This window comes from Garra rufa, chromosome 5 (genome assembly GCF_049309525.1).
Source record: "Garra rufa chromosome 5, GarRuf1.0, whole genome shotgun sequence".
NCBI lineage: Eukaryota > Metazoa > Chordata > Actinopteri > Cypriniformes > Cyprinidae > Garra > Garra rufa.
In genome coordinates this window covers 55,820,730-55,844,334 of record NC_133365.1, presented here as the reverse complement: position 1 = coordinate 55,844,334, position 23,605 = coordinate 55,820,730, and the positions used below count along the sequence as shown (strand labels likewise).

Below are 23,605 nucleotides of genomic sequence, written 5' to 3'. Positions count from 1 at the left end.
ATCATATAAATTGCTTTGCAAGTCAGAGCACATTTCAGATGATAAATCTGCAAGATTTCTACTGCGGTAAATATGGTAACTGTACTGATGTTCTCGTCCGCAGGTGGATGTGTGCTGATCCTCAGTAGAAACTTGGTTCAGTATGCTTGCTTCGGGTTGTTTGGCATTATTGCACTACAGGTGAGTGAACAGCATGTGTGTGTCTGTGGTTCTGTGTTTATAGTCTGTAGTTTGTGTTTGAAACATGCCGCATGTGTTCATCAGTGCATCTCTGTGTTTCAGACAGTCGCCTACAGTATTCTGTGGGATCTCAAGTTTCTCATGAGGTGAGTTCTGCTCATAAATGTCACGTTCACACTGGAGTTGAATGCGGTGTCACTCCTGTTTCGAGTGCTTGATTGGGTTCTGTTTAGTTAAGTATCATTGAGTACAATTTTTTTTGTAAAAGTGCTTTGTCTTTTTTTTTTTTTTATTATCTTTACTTTTTTCTTTTTTTAGTTTTAGTTATTTAAGAACTTCAAAATTAAACTCAACAGATGATCTTTTCACATCAGTGTTATTTTCGTATTATTGAGATACTGTTATAATTTTTAGGAATGCACCGGATGTTCGGCACCTGAAATTATTTGGCTGAAAATAGCAAAAAAAGCTAAAAGAATAAGCGAAAAGACTGAATAAATTATACCGAACAATGACCAAACTAAGGTAGCATTGGGATCTGTAATATGTTCTAATGTTTTAAAAGAAGTCTCTTCTGCTCAGCAAGGCTGCATTTATTTGTTTCATTAAAAACACATGCCTGATTCAAGAAGGGGCTCTTTAAAAAAGCCAAAGAATATTATTTTACTAACTTATTATTTTTAAGTTACTGTGCTTTGTTGGTAGGCTATAATGTCTACTAGAATGTTGCAAATGTTAAATTGTTGTTTTGTGATTGATTTTTATTCTTTAAAAAAACAAGACAAAACTGTAAAAAGCACATTTTGGCTATTTAATGTATGCAATGGTGAAAAATAAATTGACAAAATACATGGGGGAAAACACGAAAAACCTTGTTTTGGTAATTGGTCCAGTGTTTCAATTTTCATTTCGGTGCATCCCTAATATTTTTAGTTACTGTTTTATTTCTCTGTTTTCTGTTTTAATTTTAATTAAAGTATTAGTTTTTTAAAATATGTCTTTAGTTTTTATTCATTTATATTGATTAGCTTTAGTTTTATTTGTTTTGAAACTTCAAAGTAAACTAAACAAAAACGAGAAATGTTGCCTTTTAGTATTTTAAAAAGTATTTTACTTTTGTATTAGGGACCAAGCACCTTATTCTTGGTCCACTATTGAGTCTAAGGCTATAGAACCGCTTGCAGGAAAGTTGTGAAATTTGGCACACTGATAGAGAACAGTCTCAACATTGACCATAGCAAGTTTGGAGTCTCTAAGTCAAACTCTCTAGCGCCACCACTCGTCTAAAATTTCACTCATTTCATGCTAATAACTTTTGAAACGTAAGGTCTAGAAGCAAAAATACTTGGCCCTATGTCGAGTAGAATGAACTCAAAATGTAAAAATCGTAAGGTTTAGTTTTTTTTTGCAATTTTTAATAGTTTGTGCAAACTACTTTTCGAACTCGTCTTAGCTGTTTGTCTGATTTTCACCAAAATTGGCTTAGATCGTCTTCAGACCATGCTGGCAAAAAGTTATGGAATTCAAGTTGATTAGTTGAACCGTTCTGCTATGAATATTGATATTGGTCAAAAGTGATAACCAATTATATCACGTTGCTAGTGGTTGTTTTTATAGATTTTCACCCACTTAAATCATCTTCAATTGCTCATTGCTTCAGTTGCTCTGACGCTTGCTGCCTTGCTTGCCTAGTGCTTGGCCCCATAGTTGTTGCTTGCAACTATATTTATTTTATTCCTTGGCTCACGCCAAGTCGAATGGACAATTATCGCCAAAATTGGCTCAGATCATCTTTAGACCATGCTGGCTATTTGTAGAATAATCAGGTTGTGACGACCACCGGCACCTTGACGTAAATGCATTTTATATAATTGTGTGGTGTGTTTAGGACCAAACTAAATGACTGATGCAAAAACAGTTTGCAAATTATAACAAAAAATGACTGTTAATTCCCAATATTTCAGTGGCTGCTAATATCATTTTGGTCAAAAATAACTGACACCAAAATGACTGTTTTTCTTGTTTTTAGTGCAGGAGCACTGCTGTTGTTATAAAAACAGTGCTGTAATGTTTAAATTGTTGTTTTGTAATGATTCTTTGAAAAACAAGACAAAACTGTTAAAAGCACATTTTGGCTAATTTATGCAATAGTGAAAAAAAAAAAAAAAAAAAGCAAATGCATGGGTAAAAACGTGTTTGGTAATCTGCCTTTGGCCTTCGACCCAGTGTTTTAATTTGTAGCATTTTATATAATTGTGTGGAGTGTTCAGGAACAAACTGAATAACAAACATGCAAAAATTTACGGTTAATTCCCAGCATTTTAGTGGCTGCTAATATAGTTTTGGTCAGAAATAACTGACACAAATGTTTGTTTTTCTTGTTTGTTTGTTTTTAGTGCAGAAACACTGCTATTGTTATAATAACAGTGCTGTAATAGGGGTTTTCCACAGTTTGTTGCATATTTCTACTGGAAGTCATCAGATCGTCATCAAAACACACAAATGCATGCATGAGACTCTACATAAACAAAAACAGCAATCAGATGCATCTTTCATAAATCCCGGAGGCAACCCTGCCCTGCAAATTTAGCATGTTTCCCTGATCTAACATGCCTGAATCAAATCATTAGCTCATTAGTAAAGACCACAAGAGCTGTCTAATGAAGGAGCCCATAGGACAGGTTTGAAAACACCTGAATGCACAGCCAAAATCTAACCACACCCCATGTGCAAAGTTGCACAAACTCAGAAAAGATAGAATGATGAATGCATTGATTTGTATTGAGTTCACTGTGTGTTTTCTGCAGGAATCTGGCTCTGGGTGGAGGACTGCTGCTGCTGTTGGCCGAGTCTCGCTCTGAAGGGAAGAGTATGTTTGCCGGAGTGCCGTCGATGGGCGAGAGTTCTCCGAAGCAGTACATGCAGCTGGGCGGCCGCGTGTTGCTGGTGCTCATGTTCATGACGCTGCTGCACTTCGACTCCAGCTTCTTCTCCGTGAGTCTGTTTTACTGTTTTAGCACACTGTAGGTCAAATCTGACACAGTCTGGCACATTCAAATAATCCAGAAATGTGTGATATTGAAGCCACGGGACTATACTCAGTGGTGGAAATGGCCAAAAGTCACTGGGAGGACTCTAGCTTGGGATGTGTGGGTGGTTAATAATAGTCATTTTAGATGTCATTTCAATTGTATTTAATTATATTACCCTTTATAATCTATAATAAGATTAAATTTATTTCATATTTTCTCCAAACCTTCTTGGATATTAAGACAGGCACCTGCGGTTATGGCCAGATAAAAAAAAAATGTTGTTGTAGGCCTATGTTCTGTGCTCCTACTAAAAAAAAAAAAGAACTTAGGAGCACCTGATCACAGGACTGAAATGACAGAAATTAACCTTCTTTAAGCTTACATTTGTAATGCAATTTTTCTTACTTTATTAAATTTATGTCATCTTTTGTGACAATAAAAAATTTGATTTGTTAATTTATTAAGGGGAGAATTCAGGCAAAAATGCTGTTTTTTTTTTTTTTTTTTTTTTTTTTCCATGCACCTGTCAAATTTGAGATTTTGGGCTTTTTTCAAACTAGTGGAAAGAAAACATCCATAAGACACTGTTAAGTGTTTCTTTTATAGCACTTTATCTAGTTGTGTCACTAGATTTCAATTACAATACCTATTTTAATTTTTTTCAAAATGAGTTTTTTTCTCTTACACTGAGCCATAAATCTTCACTTCAGTAGCACTTACACACACCAAACTTGACATTTTTATTCCTGTCTATATTCGGACGGTTTTTACAGAGTTTTTTTCACCTTGTGTTCATTTGCTGATTTCAATTCATAAGTATAATTAAAAATTTGCTGTCATTTCAACTTTTTTTTCAGTAAATTTCAAATGTATTAAAACTGACTTAAAAAATCAAATCGAATTTCATATAGCCTTAAAATTGTTAATTGTTAACATTTTTTATAAGCTAAAGTTTTTTCGATAGGTTTTTCTTTTTTGTGATGCATTTTATTTTTCCAGGATTCACAGCTGGCTAAAAAGTTCAAAAGAGTTCTTTCTATTTGAAAGAGAAATCTTTTGTAACAATATAAATGTTATTTGTTACAATAATGTCACTTTTGATCAGTTTAATGCGTCTTTGATGAATAAAAGTATCAATTTGTTTTTCAAATAGTAAATTGTTAATATTATATTTATAGTACATGGTAATTACTATACGCAGTTTAATATTTTCAGTATCATTCTATACTATCATTTAACTTGATAAAAGTTATTCAAAATATTTAAGTTAATCAAATTAATAAAAGAAATAGAACTTTCCACCTATATTTCAACTTATGATTATTTGCATTTTTTCTTCAGTAAATTATTTTTTTTAACAGCGTCTGCATTTTTAGTCGTGAGTTTGTTACCCAGTATAACCATTTGAGAAAGCTTAAATTTAAGTGTGATTTCTAGACCTGGAAAAAATGTAAATTAATAAAATAAATAAATAACTCTGTGCACTGTTAAAAAAAGAAAAGAAAGAAAAACAAGAAATAAACACCTATTTCAACTTCATTTGCTGACTTTAATTTTTAAGCATAATCAAATTTACCAGTAAATTTAAATGGTTAAATTTGAATATAAATTTTAAATATATCACCCAAAGAAATTAAGTTGAAATTGATTGAATTTTTTTGGCAATCTAAAATAATATAAAACATTTGCTGTCATTTAAACTTTTTTTCAGTACATTTTAAATGTATTAAAACTGACTTAAAAAAACGAGTAGAATTTCATATAACCTAAAAAAATGAATTTTAAAAATTGTAAAAAAAAAAAAAAAATTATGAGCTAAAGTAATATAAAATATGTTGCCATGACTTGATTTATTTTATTTTATTTTTTAACATTAGGCTTTCCTTTTTCTTTTTTGTGATTCATTTTACTTTTTCAGGTTTCATAGATGGTTAAAAGGTTTAAAAGAACAGCATCTGTTTGAAATAGAAATCTTTTGTAACAATATAAATATCATTACAGTCACGTTTAATGTGTCCTTGATAGATGAAATTATCAATTTCTTTTTTACTTGCGTAAATTGTTGCAAAATTATATTTACAGTACATGCTAATTACTATAAATTGTTTAATATTTTCAGTATCATTCTACACTATCATTCAACTTAATAAAAGTTAATTAAAATATTATATATTATATTATATCTGCATTTTTAGTCATGAGTATGTTACTCGTTAAAACCATTTGAGGAAAGTGTTATTTCTAGACCTGGAAAAATCATGTTAATTAATAATAAAAAAAGTTACAAAAACTCTGTGCACTGTTAAAACCTATTTCAACTTCATTTGCTGGCTTTAATTTTTAAGCATAATCAAATTTACTGTAATTTAATTAATTGACTGGGAATTTTTTTTTTTCCCAGTAAATTGTTAAATTTGAATATACATTTAAAAATATCACCTAAAAAAAATGAAGTTGAAATTGATTTAATTTCTTTGACCATCTAAAATTATATAAAACATCATAAATAATTTGAAATAACTTTTATTTTTACATTATTATTATTTTTTTACAGCATGTGCATGGTTAATAATCTAATCTGCTAAATGCAACTCATAATGCATAAAGATGTGAAGATGTTCCAAACATGAACATCTCTTGCTGCTGTTGTCTTTCTTGTGAGTGAAATCTAAGTGTTTCCTGTCCGTCAGATCCTGCAGAACATGGTGGGAACGGCTCTCATCGTCCTGGTGGCCGTGGGCTTCAAGACTAAACTGGCCGCTTTGACGCTGGTGGTGTGGCTCCTGGCCATCAACGTCTACTTCAACGCCTTCTGGACGGTGCCTGCGTACAAACCCATGCACGACTTCCTCAAATACGACTTCTTCCAGACCACGTCGGTCGTCGGAGGACTTCTGCTGGTGGTGGCGCTGGGTCCGGGTGGCGTGTCCATGGACGAGAAGAAGAAGGAGTGGTGAGCAGACGTTCGGAAACAACCCTGGACGCCAGAACTCACTCGTTTGCTCTCAGAGCGACTCTATTTCGTCCACTTCCTCTTGCGTTGTTAAATCCTGGAGTTTTATTTACTGTGTTTTCCTGCGTTGCAGCAATTAAGGAAATGCCAAGTCATTTCAAGCCCGTTTCTCATGGTTAGTGTTTATAATGAAACTGCGTTTATGGAGAACTGTGACCGATAGAAATGTGTGAAATGGATCGTGAACGTGACGGACGCATCACATCTTCATCTTTCTGGACTCTTGATCGTGTTCGTGGCTGAATCTCATGGGATGATGCATAAGGCGTAAGACGTCCGTGTGGTGCGTCCGATGGCTCGTGTGAACTCTGTACTGTAGCGTCTCGAGCTCTCGCTCCAGTCGGTCGTTGGACGGGACGTTCGTCAGATTCTGTTGTTTTACAATCGACGCCGGACGAACGGGACGGGAGCTGCTGTTCCTCAAGTGTTTTCTGTTGATTCGATAAGAGAAAGAAGTTTATATTGTATTTTTGACTTTCAGTTTCAGATCATGGCGGAAAAATAAAGCAAAACCAACAAATGATCGAAATGTGTTTGTTGTGTTCTGATTGACTGATTTTTACATGCATCCATAAATGTAGTAAATTGCACATTTTAATTGCAATAAATAGGTAAAATTGGTTTAATTTTTTGAGCTAAAGTAATTAATTAAAAAAAGTTGCCATGACTTTTTTTTTTTTTTTTTTTTTTTTTTTTTTACATTAAGTTTTTCTTTTTTTTATTAAATGGCGTCTGCATTTTTAGTAATGAATATGTTGGTAAAACTATTTAGAGTAAGCTTAAATTAATAAGCTTAAATCATTTCTAGACCTGGAAAAATCATAAAAGTTAATACAAAAAATAAAACTCAGTGCACTGTAACAAAACAAAATAATAATAAAATAATATATATTTAAGTGAAACCATTTAAGAAAGCTTTTTCTTTAATTTTTTTTTCTCTTCTTTTCGTTGTTATTTTAGTATCATTGAGATTTTTGTTAATATTTTGAATTAGGTTTTTTCATATTAAATTTAAAATTGTAGTAATTTTGTTTTTATCTGCAAAAATCATATAAATTAATAAAAATACAATGACAATCTAAATATATATTTTTACATTATTATTATTTTTTAAAGCATGTGCATATTTAATAATGAATGTCAAGCTCTGGAATATATTATCTAGTAAAACCATTTAATAAAGCTTTTCTTGTTTTGCTGTTTTTATTTATTTATTTTTATTCGTTTTTGTTCCTTTTAAATGTGTATAGTTTTTAATTATTTAATTTAATAGAAATACATTACATTTTTTAAATATTTTAGTTTATTTAAATAATGACAATGTTCTTTTAATGGTTAAATAACTGTAATAACCCTGATTATATACATAAAATTTACCTTTTCTTTTTAGTTAATTGGACTGTTTTGATCATTTATTTAGTTTTTAAAAATTATTTATCATTATTTTTATGATATAATTATTTATACATTTTTATTTAATTATATTTTATTTATGAACATTAGTATACTGAACAAATAAGCTTTCTGTTGATATATGGGTTGTTAGAATAGGACATCTGAAGATGGATTTTTTTTTTTTTTTTTTTACATTATTATTATTTATTTATTATTAATGCACACACCAGAATATTAACAACTCTAACATTTACAGGCTTTTTTTGTACTCTGGCAACAATTTTCCAGCATTTCCATTCTGGATAATATACAACTGTTGCATTTCTGCATCTGATTGGCTGAACGCGTGCTAGAGAGCGTCAACTTATTTTAATAAACAGCAGCATCTGATTGGCCAGGTAGACGCACCGCTGTTGATCGAGATCTGATTGGCTCGTGTGTTGGAGGGGGCGGGGCAGCGAGCATGTGAGTGACAGCAGACCGCACGAACGCAACAAGAAGCGGTCAAACTGGATTTGGATTCAGAGCTGGACGCGTTTGATCCGAAATTCATTTTGATTTCCTGGTGTGCTTAGGTGAGTTCCTGCTTTATTGTCTTTAATGTGTCTTATGTGTTTAAACATTCGTGTGAATATGAGTCTGACGTGATTTATATAGTGAATGTTTACATCAACAGGTTGTTGTTCATGTGGACAGTGATTTAAAAATGAGATTTTACTGTTTTTACTATTACTTTTACTTTTTTTTTTTTTACTTTTTACTTTTACTATTTTACTATTTCTGCAAATAACATCTTATTTATATGAATTTAGAAGTTTACAGTTAGAGTTGAATAAACTGTATTGTTAAACAGGCTCAATCATTCATTAATAATCAGCTTCTGTGTTATATACTCATTTATTGACACTTCAAATGAAATAAAACAACATGCCCTCAGAATCATATTATTCTTTTTTCAATATTATTTTTTCAATATTATTTTTTATTATATAATATATATATATATATATATATATATATATATATATATATAACTATTTTTTGCAACATTATATATATATATATATATATATATACTAGTTGAAATAAGATTTTTCTTTTAAAAGTTTTGATATATATATAATAAAATAATAAAAAATAGTAAATAAATAAAACTAACTAATAAAATAACAAAAATATATACTTTATACCTTTTTGCCACACATTTTAAGGGATTCTATTAATCTATTTCACATTAATTTCAACAATTTCTTTTTAATTCAAGTTAATTAAATATTAAAACAAATATTATAACAAAATGTTTTGTTTTCTTTAAAATGTGTGGCAAAAAGTATATAAAACCTGCATATGTGTCCCTGTTTTTTGATGAATTTGAGATTTCTACATCGTCTGACATTTGAATAAATAAGCTTTCCATTGATGTATAGTTTGTTAGAATAGAACAAGATTTGAAAATCTAGAATCTGAGGGTGCAAAAAAAAATCAAAATAAAAAAAATCACCTTTAAAGCTGTCCGAATCAAATTTTAGCAATGCATATTACTAATCAAAAATTAGATTTTGATATATTTACAGTATGGAGCGTGCAAACTTGTTCTTCATGGAACATGAACTTTACTTGATATCCTAATGATTTTTGGCATAAAAGAAACATGGATAATTGTGACCCATACAGGTCCGGTTTGGCTCAGAGATGTCGAAGGGTTCGGTGGTTCTGGCGTACAGCGGCGGTCTGGACACTTCCTGTATCCTGGTGTGGCTGAAAGAGCAGGGATATGAAGTCATCGCCTACCTGGTGACTCCTTACACAACACTTCATTTCCTTCAGAGAAACCGATCATTGCTAACGCACACAGAGAGTTGAAATGCAGGAAGGAGTTTGGTGAAATTACTTTATATAAAATAACTGCAGTTAAGCCCAGGCTTGTGAAGACTTGCTCACCAAGCATTTTTCCCACTAACTAGACGTGAATCATTCTCTGCTCTTCATTGAGGGAGGGCTGGCTTTCAGATGAAGCTCTGGCTGATCTAGAGACTTGTGTGCAAACGCTGCTGTTTTGATAGGCTGATCTGCGGTTGTGTGTCTGTGCAATGCTGTACTGAGAGGAACAATAGGCCTGTCTGCAGTTGTTTAAGTCAGGAGCTCAGGAACGCACCAGACTTCACTTCACTTCAGGGGTTTTATTTTATGTTGCACATAAAATGTTATGATAGAGGGAAACAAGATACAATACTAATTTCAACATAGTTTCTTCTTTAGACATTTTTAATGTTCTCAACTACTGAAAATCTGTAATATTTAATAATCTAAGCATGGAGCCTCATTGTGATCCTCATATCTCTGGGATTGAATGATGTAGGCCCTTGAAAATTAATATTCCAGAAGAAAAGAAGTGTCATATTTTTTCAAACTGACCCACTGAAAATGTGTACATCTATGTGTATATCTATGGAACTGAATCTGTCAGGGCATTAAAAATAAAGGAACCTTTGCCAAAAGGAACGTTTGTTAAGACCCAATATCTAAAAGGGCATCATTAAGATACCTGTAATACTTCCTGAGTTACAGGCATGCAAACTTTGGAGAAAAAGTTGAAAAGTGCATTTAACAAACATTCCTTTTGGCATCTTTATTTTTAATGCCCTGATAGATATTAGTTCCATAGATATTGGAATTTTAATTTTTCTTCAAGAGTAAGTCATTAAAATTAAAAAAAGTTTGAAAAAATATGACACTTCCTTTCTTCTTCTTTTCTTTTGGAATGTTAATTTTCAAGGGCCTACATCATTCAATCCCAGAGATATGGGGATTGTTCTTTAAAAAAAATAACTAACATTGTTCTTTAAATAAAATAAGTGTCCGCTGTATAGAAAGTGACCAGATTTGTTTTTCCACCACTGAAAATGGGTAATATTCAACAATCTGGACATGATTCCAAAAGAAAAGTTTATTAAGAATTAGACTCTAAAATCATATTATGATATCTTTAATACTTCTTGAGGTATAGGCACACAAACTTTGGAAAAATCATTTTTATGGCACTCGGATGGGTTTGTTTAATGCAATTGTTTTGTCAGAAGAAAACAACATACTGTACATCTCTGCTTTCAACATTATTTGTTCTTCAGACGTTCCTCTTTGAAAGAAAGGAAGTATCATATTTTTTCAAACTGACCCACTGAAAATGTGTCAATTTTAATGGTTCACTCCTGGAGCCATATTGAAATTCCAATATCTCTAGAACTGAATCTCATAGGGCCTTAAAACTGAAGATGCCAAAAGAAAAGTTTGTTAAGACCCAACGTCTAAAAGGGCATTAAGATATCTTTAACACTTCTTGAATTACAGGCATGCAAACTTTGGAGAAAAAACTTTAAAAAAGTGCCATTTCCCCATTTTTGAATGGTCACCATTGGTTACCCCCCTGTAACCTGACTCTGAATCTCAGTTGAAAATTGCGTTTTGACCCCCCTCTAGAAAATAGTGCATTACTCAGTAAATTTTCATCCATCACATTTGGCTTTCTTCACTATACATGTCCATTTTTTTCCTCAGAAAACATATTATAAAAATCTAAAATTTAAGAGAAGTTTTTTTTTTAGGCAAAATAAGGCACATCCAAGTAGATGGGATCTGGCAACTATGTAACTGTTTCATGTAAAGCGTAACACATGAGCTTCATTACACTCCTGCATGACTTGAAGGATGTTGGTTGATGTTTAATTATCTAACCAGTGGACTGGATGATTAAAGTGCACCCAAAGTCACTTGTTTCTGTACTGCTTTTTATGTAATACAGATTGTTTCAAAACAGCTTTACAAAGATCAACAGTAAAATACCATTAATGATGAACAGCACTGAAAACAAGCACTTTTTCATATTGCAAAGCAACCAATGAGCAATACATGCATATACTACAACAAAAGCTGCCTAAAGAGACAAACGAGGTCCGTAATTACTCAGAAACTCGGCAGAACAGAGGAAGGTGATGCACATGAAACAATGGTGAAAGAAAAGAGTTTTTCAGATTGATTGAGGAAGTGCATTAACTATTGTGGATGGTGTGATTTGAGGTTGTGAAAGTATACTGTAAATGTTTTGAGTGAACAATAATGAATGAAATCTACATTTACAATTATACATTTGTTAGATTCTTCATATAGTGTATGCATTTGACCAGACCAGGTGAACTTATTGAGTTGATGTTGCTGACACCATGCATTACTGTTTGAGCAACATAAATGTCAAATGTTTTTCTTTCATAAACCACATGGTTTTTATGTATCTTTATGCATGCTCTGCCAACTCCCCCTTTCTTGTAAACATATGATACATATAATATCTTATGATAACACTTTTTTGATTTAATGTTTTTTAAATTGATTTTTAAGACTATATTTTGTCAGCTGAACCCCTTACAATTAAGTAATGAGATTTAGTTAATATTTTTAAATATTTGCATGTTTGCAGATGTCTGCCTGTTAACATGGAGGTTAACAAAAAAATATTTTATTTGTTATTGTTTTGTTTAATTCAATTTATTTTTTAAATTATTTTATATTTTAATTGTTTTTTTAGCACTACTTTTTTTTCTCAGCTGAACCCATTAAAAGATTTTAAGTTAATATTTTAACATATTTGCAGTTGTCTGATGTTAATTAAAGATCTGATAACATTAATTGTAAATTAAATGTAAAAAAAACTTTTTGTCAGCGGAACCCCTTCAAATTTAGAAAGTCCAGAGATTTAAGTTATTGTTTTAACATATTTGCATATGGATTTGAACAAAAAATATTTTATTTTTATAATTAAATTTAATTGATTTAATCATTTTTTTCAGCTGAACCTTTTGAAATGAAGTCTTAAGATTGTAAGTTAATATTTTAACATATTTGCATGTTTGTAGTTGCTTGATTAATGATCTGATAACATGGAGGTGAACAAACATTTAATTTAATTTAATTTTCAATTTTTAATTTAATTGATTTTTAACATTTTTTTTTTTGTCAGCTGAACCCCTTAAAATTAAGTCCTGATATTTTAAGTTAATATTTCAACATAGTTGCATGTTTTGCAATTTTCTGTTGTTTATTAAATATGTAAATATGTCCATTTAATTTAATTTATATTTTTAATTTAATGTAATTTAAAAAAAAGATTTAATAGGCTAATAAAAAAAAACAATACTTTTTTGTCAGCTGAACCCCTTAAAATTAAGTCCTGAGATTTTAAGTTAATATTTCAACATATTTGCATGTTTTGCAATTAATTTAGCTTATATTTTTAATTTAATGTAATTTAATTATTTTATTTTTTTTAATAATAATTTTTTTAACAATACTTTTTTGTCAGCTGAACCCCTTAAAATTAAGTCTTGAGTTTTAAGTTATTTTAACACATTTGCATTGGAGGTGAACAAAAATTTATTTCATTTCATCATATTTCATATTCAAAAAATATTTTATTTTTTATAATTTAATTTAATTGATTGAATCATTTCTTGTCAGCTGAACCTTTTCAAATGGAGTCTTAAGATTGTAATTTAATATTTTAAAATATTTGCATGTTTGTAGTTGCTTGATTAATGATCTGATATAACAAACATAAGGTGAACAAACATTTAATTTAATTTAATTTTTAATTTTAACGTTGTTTTTTTGTCAGCTGAACCCCTTAAAATTAAGTCCTGAGATTTTAAGTTAATATTTCAACATATTTGCATGTTTTGCAATTTTTTGTTGTTTATTAAATATTTAAATATGTCCATTTAATTTAATTTAGTTTATATTTTTAATTTAATGTGATTTAATTATTTTATTTTTTTAATAATAATTTTATTTTTAACAATACTTTTTTTGTCAGCTGAACCCCTTAAAATTAAGTCCTGAGATTTCAAGTTAATATTTCAACATATTTGCATGTTTTGCAATTTTTTGTTGTTTATTAAATATTTAAATATGTCCATTTAATTTAATTTAGTTTATATTTTTAATTTAATGTGATTTAATTATTTTATTTTTTTAATAATAATTTTATTTTTAACAATACTTTTTTTGTCAGCTGAACCCCTTAAAATTAAGTCCTGAGATTTCAAGTTAATATTTCAACATATTTGCATCTTTTGCAATTTTCTGATGTTGATTAAATATGTAAATATGTCCATTTAATTTAATTTATATTTTTAATTTAATGTAATTTTAAAAAAAAATTAATAGCCTAATAAAAAAAAATTAACAATACTTTTTTTTGTCAGCTGAACCCCTTAAAATTAAGTCCTGAGATTTTAAGTTAATATTTCAACATATTTGCATCTTTTGCAATTTTCTGATGTTGATTAAATATGTAAATATGTCAATTTAATTTAATTTAGCTTATATTTTTAATTTAATGTAATTTAATTATTTTATTTTTTTAATAATAATTTTATTTTTAACAATACTTTTTTTGTCAGCTGAACCCCTTAAAATTAAGTCCTGAGATTTCAAGTTAATATTTCAACATATTTGCATGTTTTGCAATTTTTTGTTGTTTATTAAATATGTAAATATGTCCATTTAATTTAATTTAGTTTATATTTTTAATTTAATGTGATTTAATTATTTTATTTTTTTAATAATAATTTTATTTTTAACAATACTTTTTTTGTCAGCTGAACCCCTTAAAATTAAGTCCTGAGATTTTAAGTTAATATTTCAACATATTTGCATGTTTTGCAATTTTCTGATGTTGATTAATTATTTAAATATGTCCATTTAATTTAATTTATATTTTTAATTTAATGTAATTAAAAAAAAAAATTATAGCCTAATAAAAAAAATTAACAATACTTTTTTTTTGTCAGCTGAACCCCTTAAAATTAAGTCCTGAGATTTTAAGTTAATATTTCAACATATTTGCATGTTTTGCAATTTTCTGTTGTTTATTAAATATGTAAATATGTCAATTTAATTTAATTTAGCTTATATTTTTAATTTAATGTAATTTAATTATTTTATTTTGTTAATTAATATTTTTTTTTAACAATACTTTTTTGTCAGCTGAACCCCTTAAAATTAGAAAAGTTATTTTAACACATTTGCATATGGAGGTGAACAAAAATTTATTTAATTTTTAATTATTAATAACGTTTTATTCATTTTCATTTAGCTAATATTTAATTCATATATTTTTTTTTATTCAACTCTTATGAAATGAGCAGAAAATGTACAGCTCTTGCCACGAAAAGAGCTTCAGCTATTCACATGATTTTAAAAGTCCAACTAGCTTCTTCCCTAATGACATAAATCTCCTCTTTATCTGATTGCAGGCTAATATTGGGCAGGATGAGGACTTTGACGCAGCACGGAAGAAAGCCGAGAAACTTGGAGCCCAGAAGGTAATGAGAAGAACGCTAATGAGACTGAGCTGCAGAGGAGAGAGTGAATGTGTTCATTCAGGATGTGTTTGTGTTTGAGGTGTTCATCGAGGACCTGCGCTCTGAGTTTGTGGAGGAGTTCATCTGGCCCGCGGTGCAGGCGAATACCGTCTATGAGGACCGCTATCTGCTGGGAACCTCTATCGCCCGACCCTGCATCGCCCGCAGACAGGTCCAGATCGCTCAGAGGGAAGGAGCGCAGTACGTCTCTCACGGAGCCACAGGAAAGGTGCTCACATTAGATCTTATACTGGAATAAACTGCTCAAGACTTGACCAAAAACATCTTACACTCTTAAAAATAAAGGGTCTTTATTGGCATCAATGATTTCATGAAGAAACGTGAACATCCATGGAAGCTTTCAAATGCAGAAAAGGTTCTTTATAGTCGATTTACATCAAATTAGAAATATGTATATATATATATATATATATATATATATATATATATATATATATATATATTATTTATACTATATATGTGACCCTGGACCACAAAACCAGTCATAAGGTAAAATTTTACAAAACTGAGATGTATACAACATATGAAAGCTCAATAAATAAGCTTTCTATTGACGTTTGGTTTGTTAGGATAGGACAATATTTGGCCGAGATGCATCTATTTGAAAATCTGGAATCTGAGGATGCAAAAAAATCAAAATACTGAGAAAATCACCTTTAAAGTTGTCCAAATTAAGTTCTTAACAATGCATATTACTAATCAAAAATTGCATTTTGATATATTTATAGTAGGAATTTTACAAAAAATCTTAATGTAACATGATCTTTACTTAATTTCCTAATGATTTTTGACATAAAAGAAAAATCAATAATATTGACCCATACAATGTATTTTTGGCTATTGCTACAAATATATATATATATATATATATATATATATATATACTACCGTTCAAAAGTTTGGGGTCAGTACATTTTTACTGCTTCTTTACTTTTTTTTTAATCATACTTTTATTCACCAAGGATGTATTAAGTTAATAATGAAACGTTTATTAAAAGTTAATAATAAATAATTTACGTTGTTATAAAATATTTATATTTTGAAAAAACACTGTACTTTTTAAACTTGTTATTCATGAAAGAATCCTGAAAAATAAGGTAAAAATATAAATATATATTTATTTAGGTTATTATTTATTTATTTATTTTTTGGTTTATTTTAGTAATTCAAAGTAATTCAACTTAAAATAAAATAAAATTAGAAATGTTGCCTTGCCAAGTAACTTAAATAAAATAAGCTTAATTTAATTTAAAATATAATATTTAACATGTATTTCAGGTGATGAATGTACAATTTAAGTATTAAACTATTATTAAAATTATACACACACACACACACACACACACACACACACACACACACACACACACATATATATATATATATATATATATATATATATATATATATATATATAGGTTAATAAATTAACTACTTTTTTAAACATTTTTATCACTCATCACCTAAAATAAACATGAACAGAAATTAATTCTATATATATATATATATATATATATATATGTATGTGTATATATATATGTATGTATATATGTGTGTGTGTGTGTGTATTAATATATATGAGTTTTATTATTTTATTTTATTAAACATTTTTTAATTTATTTCAGGTTTCATTTGAGCAGCTTAAATTAAATGGAAATTAGAAATGATACTTTGCCTAACTAAAATAAAATAAGCCTAATTTAATGTAAAATATAATATTTATTTGATATATAATTAAATTTCTGTTATCATGTATTTAAGGTGATGAAAATATTAGTACAGTTGTTTTAGTACAATTAAACTAACTATCAACTATCATTAAAAATACACACAAACATTTTTTTCTGTTACATTTTATTCCATGTAACAAAAAAGTTGTAAAAATATAATTAGTATATAATTAATATCATATAATTAAAAATAATTGTAGTTTTTAGTTTAGTTTAGTAATTTTTGTTTTGTGTAACTTCAGTGTCTTAACTGTTTAAATGTTGATTTAATATGATTTTCCATTTGTAACTCTAGTAACGCTTGTATTTAGTTTTTTTTTTTAATTCACTGAAATTAAAAAAATCTTAAAGTGCTATGGAAATTTCTATAAGTAATATATAATATCAAATTTTTACTGTATTTTTGATCAAATAAATGCGTCCTTGGTGAGCAAAAGAGACTTCTTTCAGCACAGTTTGTCCAGTAGTGTATACTAACATCTATTAGTCTGAATGCAGCATCATTGTAATTTGTTGTTACGAGGTGAAGAATATCCTTGAATATTAAAGAAAAAGAATTAAATAAAAAGAATAAAGTAAATTAGGTCAAATAAAGTATGTTTTTTGAGATCTACTGCTCATTTCTCTGGGGATTTAAGTGCATCTTTAATCTCATGTTTCACCTCTAGATGGCAGCAGGAGTCTGTGATGTGACTCTGATTTAGCAAAATCTTCTGTTTTAAATTAATTTTAGAGATTTTAAATTAATATTTTAATAATTTAACAAAATTTTATTTTATTTTTAAATTTTTTTTTTAAATTTTTAATTATGTTTTTATTACTAATTTTTTTAATTTATTTTTCTTTTTTCATTTTGTTTTTTGAAAATTCACTGAAATTAATAACATTACTGTAATTAATATATAAAATATTTGAGTAGAGAGAAATTGCTAGGAAATTGCTATTTGTATGTAAATGATGGTTTTATTTAATTTTTTTTAATAAACAACTGGAAAAGTCATGCAACTTTATTGGTCATAAAGATTGTAAACCCTGAAGAACTTACAAATGTGTTCATTGATTACTGAAACACCAACTGACAATGATATTTAAAAGAAAGATTTAAAATAGGAATGACATTTAATTTCATTTTTTTTGTATCTATATATTTATATATTTTGTTTTTCAGGATTCAAGATTTAAAAAAAAAAAAAAAACTTTAAATATTTCCAAATATAAAATCACTGAAATAATAATTTAAAATCTCAGCAAATATTTTAAGTGATTTTTTTTTTTTTTTTTTTACATTTTGAACTTTCTATTCATCTCAGAAAATATATATTTATTTATTTATTTGTATGCTTTTCACTATTATTTTATGTTTTTAATCATTTATTTTAATTATGCTTGTTTCATTTTTGGAAAATTCATGTGAATTTCTGTAATTTATTATATAAAAATATTTGAGTTGAGAGAAATTGCTGAGAAAAAAATCACAAACTACTAGAAATAATTGTAAACCCTGAAAAACACTTACTTTTTAAAACCTTTGAAGAATTACATGTGTTCATTACTTACTGAAACACCAACAGAGAATGATATTTAAATCTAATAAAATGTGTTAATTATAATTTTACAAAGCCCATATATGAAATGCATACTTCATCCCTCATAAATACACAGATGCATGTGAGTAAATTACTCAAAGTAAATCATTTTTGTCTTGTTTTTCAGGGAAATGACCAGATTCGCTTTGAGCTGACGTGTTACGCTCTCTATCCTCAAGTGCAGGTGAGATCAGATCCATCACACATATGTTAGAAACCCATCATCTGTGTCTCTGATCCGTCTCAAATCTCCAGATCATCGCTCCGTGGAGGATCCCAGAGTTTTACCAGCGCTTCCGTGGCAGGAAGGACCTGATGGAGTACGCAGAGGTGCAGTATTATCACTACAGCTCAAACACATTGATGATTTACTTTTAGTTTTAGTCTCATGATTGGCTTTTTCTACTGAGATAAAAACACATGCAAACTTTCATCTGAGAACTTAGGTGTCACAGATTGTGCTCGGAGTTCCCAGAATACCAAAAAAATACCAACGCTTTCAGATATGGTTACATTCATTTTAAAGCTATGGAACAGTTTTTTCCAAAAAAAAAAAAAAAAAAAAAAAAAAAAAAAGATTCTCTGAATTTACTAAATAGTTTTAAGGTAAGTGGTTGCAATCAATGTATTCAATCTGCATTTAAATAAAAAAAAAATGTTGAAAGTTAGTCAACAAATAATTTTGTTTTTTAAAATGTAACTAAAATAAATTGATTGCAACCACTTACCTTAAAAACAAATTTAGTAAATTCAATTAATAATTTTTTTTCAGTGCAGTGTCCACTAGGGGGCATCAGAAAACTTCAGAAAAGAGCACAAGATTTTGCCTTTAAAATGATCTAAAACATCTAAAAAATGTAGAGAATTTTCTAAAGAATTTTGAATCTGGAAAAGTTATTTAAAAAACATTAAGTTTGGCATCAGTAAGATATTTGAAGTATTTTAAGTAAGTTTCTAATGCTCATCAAGGCTCTGTTTATTTAATCAAAAATACAGAAAAAAAAGTTGTATTGTGAAATATTATTACGATGTAAAACAATGTTTTTCTATTTTGATATATGTTAAAAATCCATAGTCTTCAGTGTCACATGATCCTTCAGAAATCATTCTAATATGCTGTGATACTTTTTTCAGGGTTCTTTGATCAATAAAAGGCTAAAAAGAACAGAATTTATTTAAAATGGAAAGGTTTTCTAACAATATACACTACTGTTCAAAAGTTTGGGGTTACCGGAAGTACATTTTTATTCTTTTTTTTTTTTTTTTTTTTTTTTGAAAGAAGCTAAAATACTTTTATTCACCAAAGATGTGTTAAATTAAAATTAAAAATTTATTTTATATTGTAATAACATTTTGCAATATTACTGTTTTTTTCTGTATTTTTGATGAGCAGAAAAGACCTCTTTAAAATTAAAAAAAATTTAATAGATATAGATATGTATATTCAATTATGTTACGCTTTAAAATATCTCATTAGTTACAAATTGCTAATTTTAATTCATTTTTAATATATTGCTAAAAACAGTCCCAAACCACTAGAAAATTTTGACAATTACAACTTCATGCAAATTCATTGGTTATAAAGAGTGTGAAGCTGATGAAAATTCACTTATTGAAACATTCTGACTTGAAACTACTTAATTATTTTAAGAATTATTTGTAATATTTTGTTTTAATTACAGTTAAAGTTTTTGTAGTTTTTTACATTTTTATTAGTTTTTTAAATGTCTGTGTAGTTTTAGGTTTTTTTGTACTTATATTTTATTACTTATATTTCATTTTAGTCAACATTTGTTTCATTTTAAGTAACAAAATATATTTTTTATGGTTTTACATAAAGTTTTAGTTAAAAAAAGATAACCCTGATGTCTTTAATTAAACATGTACAACAAACAAAAGACACAGCATGTAAACTTGATGAGTCTGAATTAAACCCAAAATGCTCTTCAAACTGCTTTAGTTCCACATTCAATCCACTAGATGGAGCTCATGATCAGTGTTTTGTGTTTTCTAAAGGCACTTCAGATGAGTCTGTGAGCATTTATGCATTAAACACAAACAAAATGATTACAGATTGTAAATAAAACAAAGATTTCTGGTGCTCGTTTTACAAGAAAATACTGTTCCAGTCACTCAACTTCAAAATTTCATGTTTAACTCAATGGGTTACTTGCCATTTCTTCGTAGTTATTTGATAAATGCATTAGTAGTTTCTGAGCGAAAGTTGTTGGAAGTCAATCCTGCATCTCATGTGTTTATTTCTTTGTTCAGAAACACGGTATTCCTGTTCCTGTCACACCGAAGGCGCCGTGGAGCATGGATGCAAATCTGATGCACATCAGGTGAAGTCTGACACACAAGCGCTTTATTTACCTGCCTGACTTCTTTACTGCTGTTATTGCATTATAAACATAATAAAAATCTCTTTTAACAGCTACGAGTCTGGAATTCTGGAGAATCCCAAGGTAAGAGATCAGCGCTCTTATGATCAAAACTCTGTTGCTTCAAAACATAATGAAATGCAATGATGATTAAAAGATAAACAAACAAACATTCCATAAAAGCCGGATGATCACATATGAGACTCACATTTGAACATTTTCTAAAAAATGGTGTTTGGATAATTAAGTAAATGTAAATGGAGGTTCTTATGGCAAAAAACAAATTCAAATAATAGTTAAATATATTTCAGAATATACAAAAAAGACCAAAAATAAGTATTTTCTCAAATATAAATATTTTAAAATGTGTTTATTTAATTATTATTATTATTATTAAGTATGTTTTCTACCAGTATATTTTTTGGGCAGTTTAAAAAAAAAATTATATAAAGAATTTACTTTGCGTTCCATATATTTTCAATCCAAGAAAAAATTAATTAAGATTACATTTAGATTAAATGTAGGCTACTTTAAATTGGAAATTTTCTTGCCCTGAAATCCATTTTGAGAAATATTTTGGTATATGAAGGCTAAAACTAAATGTTGAAAAAAGTAATAATAATGTGAATGAAAGTCCATATGTAAAAAAAAAAAAGCATTTCATTTTAAATATATTTCAGAATATACAAAAAAAGCCAAAAATGTGTATTTTCTGAAGTATGTTTTGAAATGTATTTATGTAAATGTTTTCTAACAATATATTTTTGCAATTTTTTTTTGTGTTTTTGAAAAAAAAAAAAAAAAATAATTTATTTTGCATTCCATATGTCTTCAATCCAAGAAAAGATTAATTTAGATTTCATTTAGATTAAATGTAGGCTACTTTAAATTGGAAATGTATTTTCTTGCACTGAAATGGGTTTTGCAAAGTATTTTGGTATAAACTAAATCTATTTTAAAAAACCAAAATTTTCAGAATTGGTTTTTTTTTAATAATATGATAAAATGATAATATAAACAGAGGTCCATATGGCAACAAAAAAATCAAAAATATTTTTAAATATATTTCAGAATATACAAAAATATTTATTTTCTAAAATAGAATTTATTTTGCCTTCCATTTAGCTTCAATCCAAGAAAATAGATTCACATTTGAAGAAAGACTTTATGTACTTATTTATTAAACTTTATTGTCTACAACAAATGTAAACGCATAACACATTTGAAATTTTTTATTCAAAAAATTAATCATTGTTAAATCTTTACAGTATAAATCTAGTTTTATCTCTATTCTATCTACATTTGCATTTTGACTAAATGTAAACTGGAAATGTATTTTCTTGCTCTGAAATGCATTTTGAAAAATATTTTGGTATATGAAGGCTAAAACCAAATGTATTAAAATAATAATAATAATTCCTTGTTTACAACATATATTTAAAATAAATTTCAGCCAGGAAGAAAAAAATGTTTTTTTTTTTGTTTGTTTTTTGAATGGGAGGTCATCGTCTGTACACATATTCGTTATCTCTAAATGCATTTAATCTTCAGTGCTGTTGTATCTATTCAGGTATGAATATCAATATCAATCTGACATTAAGTAACGAGATTGTTGCACATTTCTCTAAAGTAGCAGCACAACTTTCCTCAAAAACACACATGATTGGAGGAATCATTCAGGTTCAGAACAGATCACACAAGTGACCCTTTTCCGCTCGGGTCGCGACCTTCGGCCCTTAAAACACAAGCCTTGGCCCCTGGTTTCTTTAGTTTCTGTTTTCTGGAAGAGTCGAGGACAGCAGCCTGAGGTGGTTTCTGATTTCATGGGAGCAGGAGCGAATGCACCTCGTCCAGGCCTTTCGGCCTCATTGTTTGTTCTGGGCCTCGACGTGGGACGGGATGGACGTCACCTGAAACGTCACCATCAGGAATCAGACGAACATATCTGTTCATTCCTGTAGACTGTAGAGGAATGACCTTCAGCTGAATTAGATGAGCTGATACCTCTGTGTATCCTTTAGATGACTTCATTTAAATTACCGCTGTTGTTTCTGTCACTTTTCATCAATTTTTTCTTTGTTTTTCTGTTAATAAGCAGGTAGATGAGATTTATCAAAATATAGAGAAAAAAAGGTCAGAATCGCAAGTTCTGACTTTTCTCAGAGATGCATGGAAATTAAATCAAAATTGTGAGAAAGTTGCAATTATACCTTTTTTTATACCCTGTTTTAATCTGCATTTCATCCACATTTGCATTTAGACTAAATGAGGGCTACTGTAAATTTTAAATGTATTTTCTTGCAACAAAATGCGTTTAGAAAAAATATCTTGGTATATTAAGGCTAAAACTATTTTAAATTTATTTTAAATTTCAAAAAAAAAAAAAAAATTAACTTCATTGGGTTTTTTTATGGGAGATCATAAAAAAACTCTTGCATTTTGCAAATGCATTTTGAAAAATATTTTGGTATAAATTTAACTTTGGTTTTTTTATGGGAGATCATTAAAAAAACTTTTATGCATTTTGCATTTTGCAAATGCATTTTGAAAAAAATATTTTGGTTTATTTAGGCTAAAAACTATATTTTACATTTCAAAAATATATTTAATTTAACTTCATTGTTTTTTTGTTTTTTTTTTATATGTAGAAATATTCATTAACTATAAAATAAATCTGAATTGTAAGAAAAAGTCACTATTATACTTTTTTTTTAATTCTGTGGCACAAACATGTTTCCATAAAAACAGAATTGCAAGATGTAAACTCAAAATTTAGAGAAAAAAGGTCAGAATTGCGATTAAAGTTCAAGTTCATATTTCACAATTCTGACTTTACTCTCAGTATTGCATAA

General features: G+C 28.5%; 2 protein-coding genes across 2 annotated transcripts in view; both read left to right on the top strand.

Moving 5' to 3' along the window:
- The first annotated feature begins 49 nt into the window (after window positions 1-49).
- LOC141335451 (surfeit locus protein 4-like) lies at window positions 50-6,733 on the top strand. The gene is made up of 4 exons (XM_073840923.1): window positions 50-180; window positions 283-326; window positions 2,988-3,174; window positions 5,903-6,733. The coding sequence occupies exons 1-4, from the start codon at window positions 73-75 to the stop codon at window positions 6,167-6,169; spliced, it is 606 nt and encodes a 201-aa protein (XP_073697024.1). The 5' UTR covers window positions 50-72; the 3' UTR covers window positions 6,170-6,733.
- A 1,360-nt stretch (window positions 6,734-8,093) lies between these two features.
- LOC141334948 (argininosuccinate synthase-like) overlaps window positions 8,094-23,605 on the top strand; it is a 35,193-nt gene continuing 19,681 nt past the window's right edge. Inside the window, exons 1-8 of the mRNA XM_073840169.1 lie at window positions 8,094-8,195; window positions 9,295-9,414; window positions 14,928-14,996; window positions 15,076-15,264; window positions 18,500-18,556; window positions 18,628-18,702; window positions 20,644-20,714; window positions 20,807-20,837. Of these exons, the coding sequence (XP_073696270.1) occupies window positions 9,313-9,414; window positions 14,928-14,996; window positions 15,076-15,264; window positions 18,500-18,556; window positions 18,628-18,702; window positions 20,644-20,714; window positions 20,807-20,837 (594 nt within the window). The 5' untranslated portion in view covers window positions 8,094-8,195; window positions 9,295-9,312. The remainder of the gene's footprint in view (window positions 8,196-9,294; window positions 9,415-14,927; window positions 14,997-15,075; window positions 15,265-18,499; window positions 18,557-18,627; window positions 18,703-20,643; window positions 20,715-20,806; window positions 20,838-23,605) is intronic.

Bases quoted from the DNA above. Each gene is read 5' to 3' on its own strand.
- LOC141335451 (XM_073840923.1), top strand. From the start codon at position 73: ATGGTAACTGTACTGATGTTCTCGTCCGCAGGTGGATGTGTGCTGATC. The intron at 327-2,987 runs GTGAGTTCTGCT...TGTTTTCTGCAG, and splicing joins GATCTCAAGTTTCTCATGAG to GAATCTGGCTCTGGGTGGAG. The intron at 3,175-5,902 runs GTGAGTCTGTTT...CCTGTCCGTCAG, and splicing joins TCGACTCCAGCTTCTTCTCC to ATCCTGCAGAACATGGTGGG.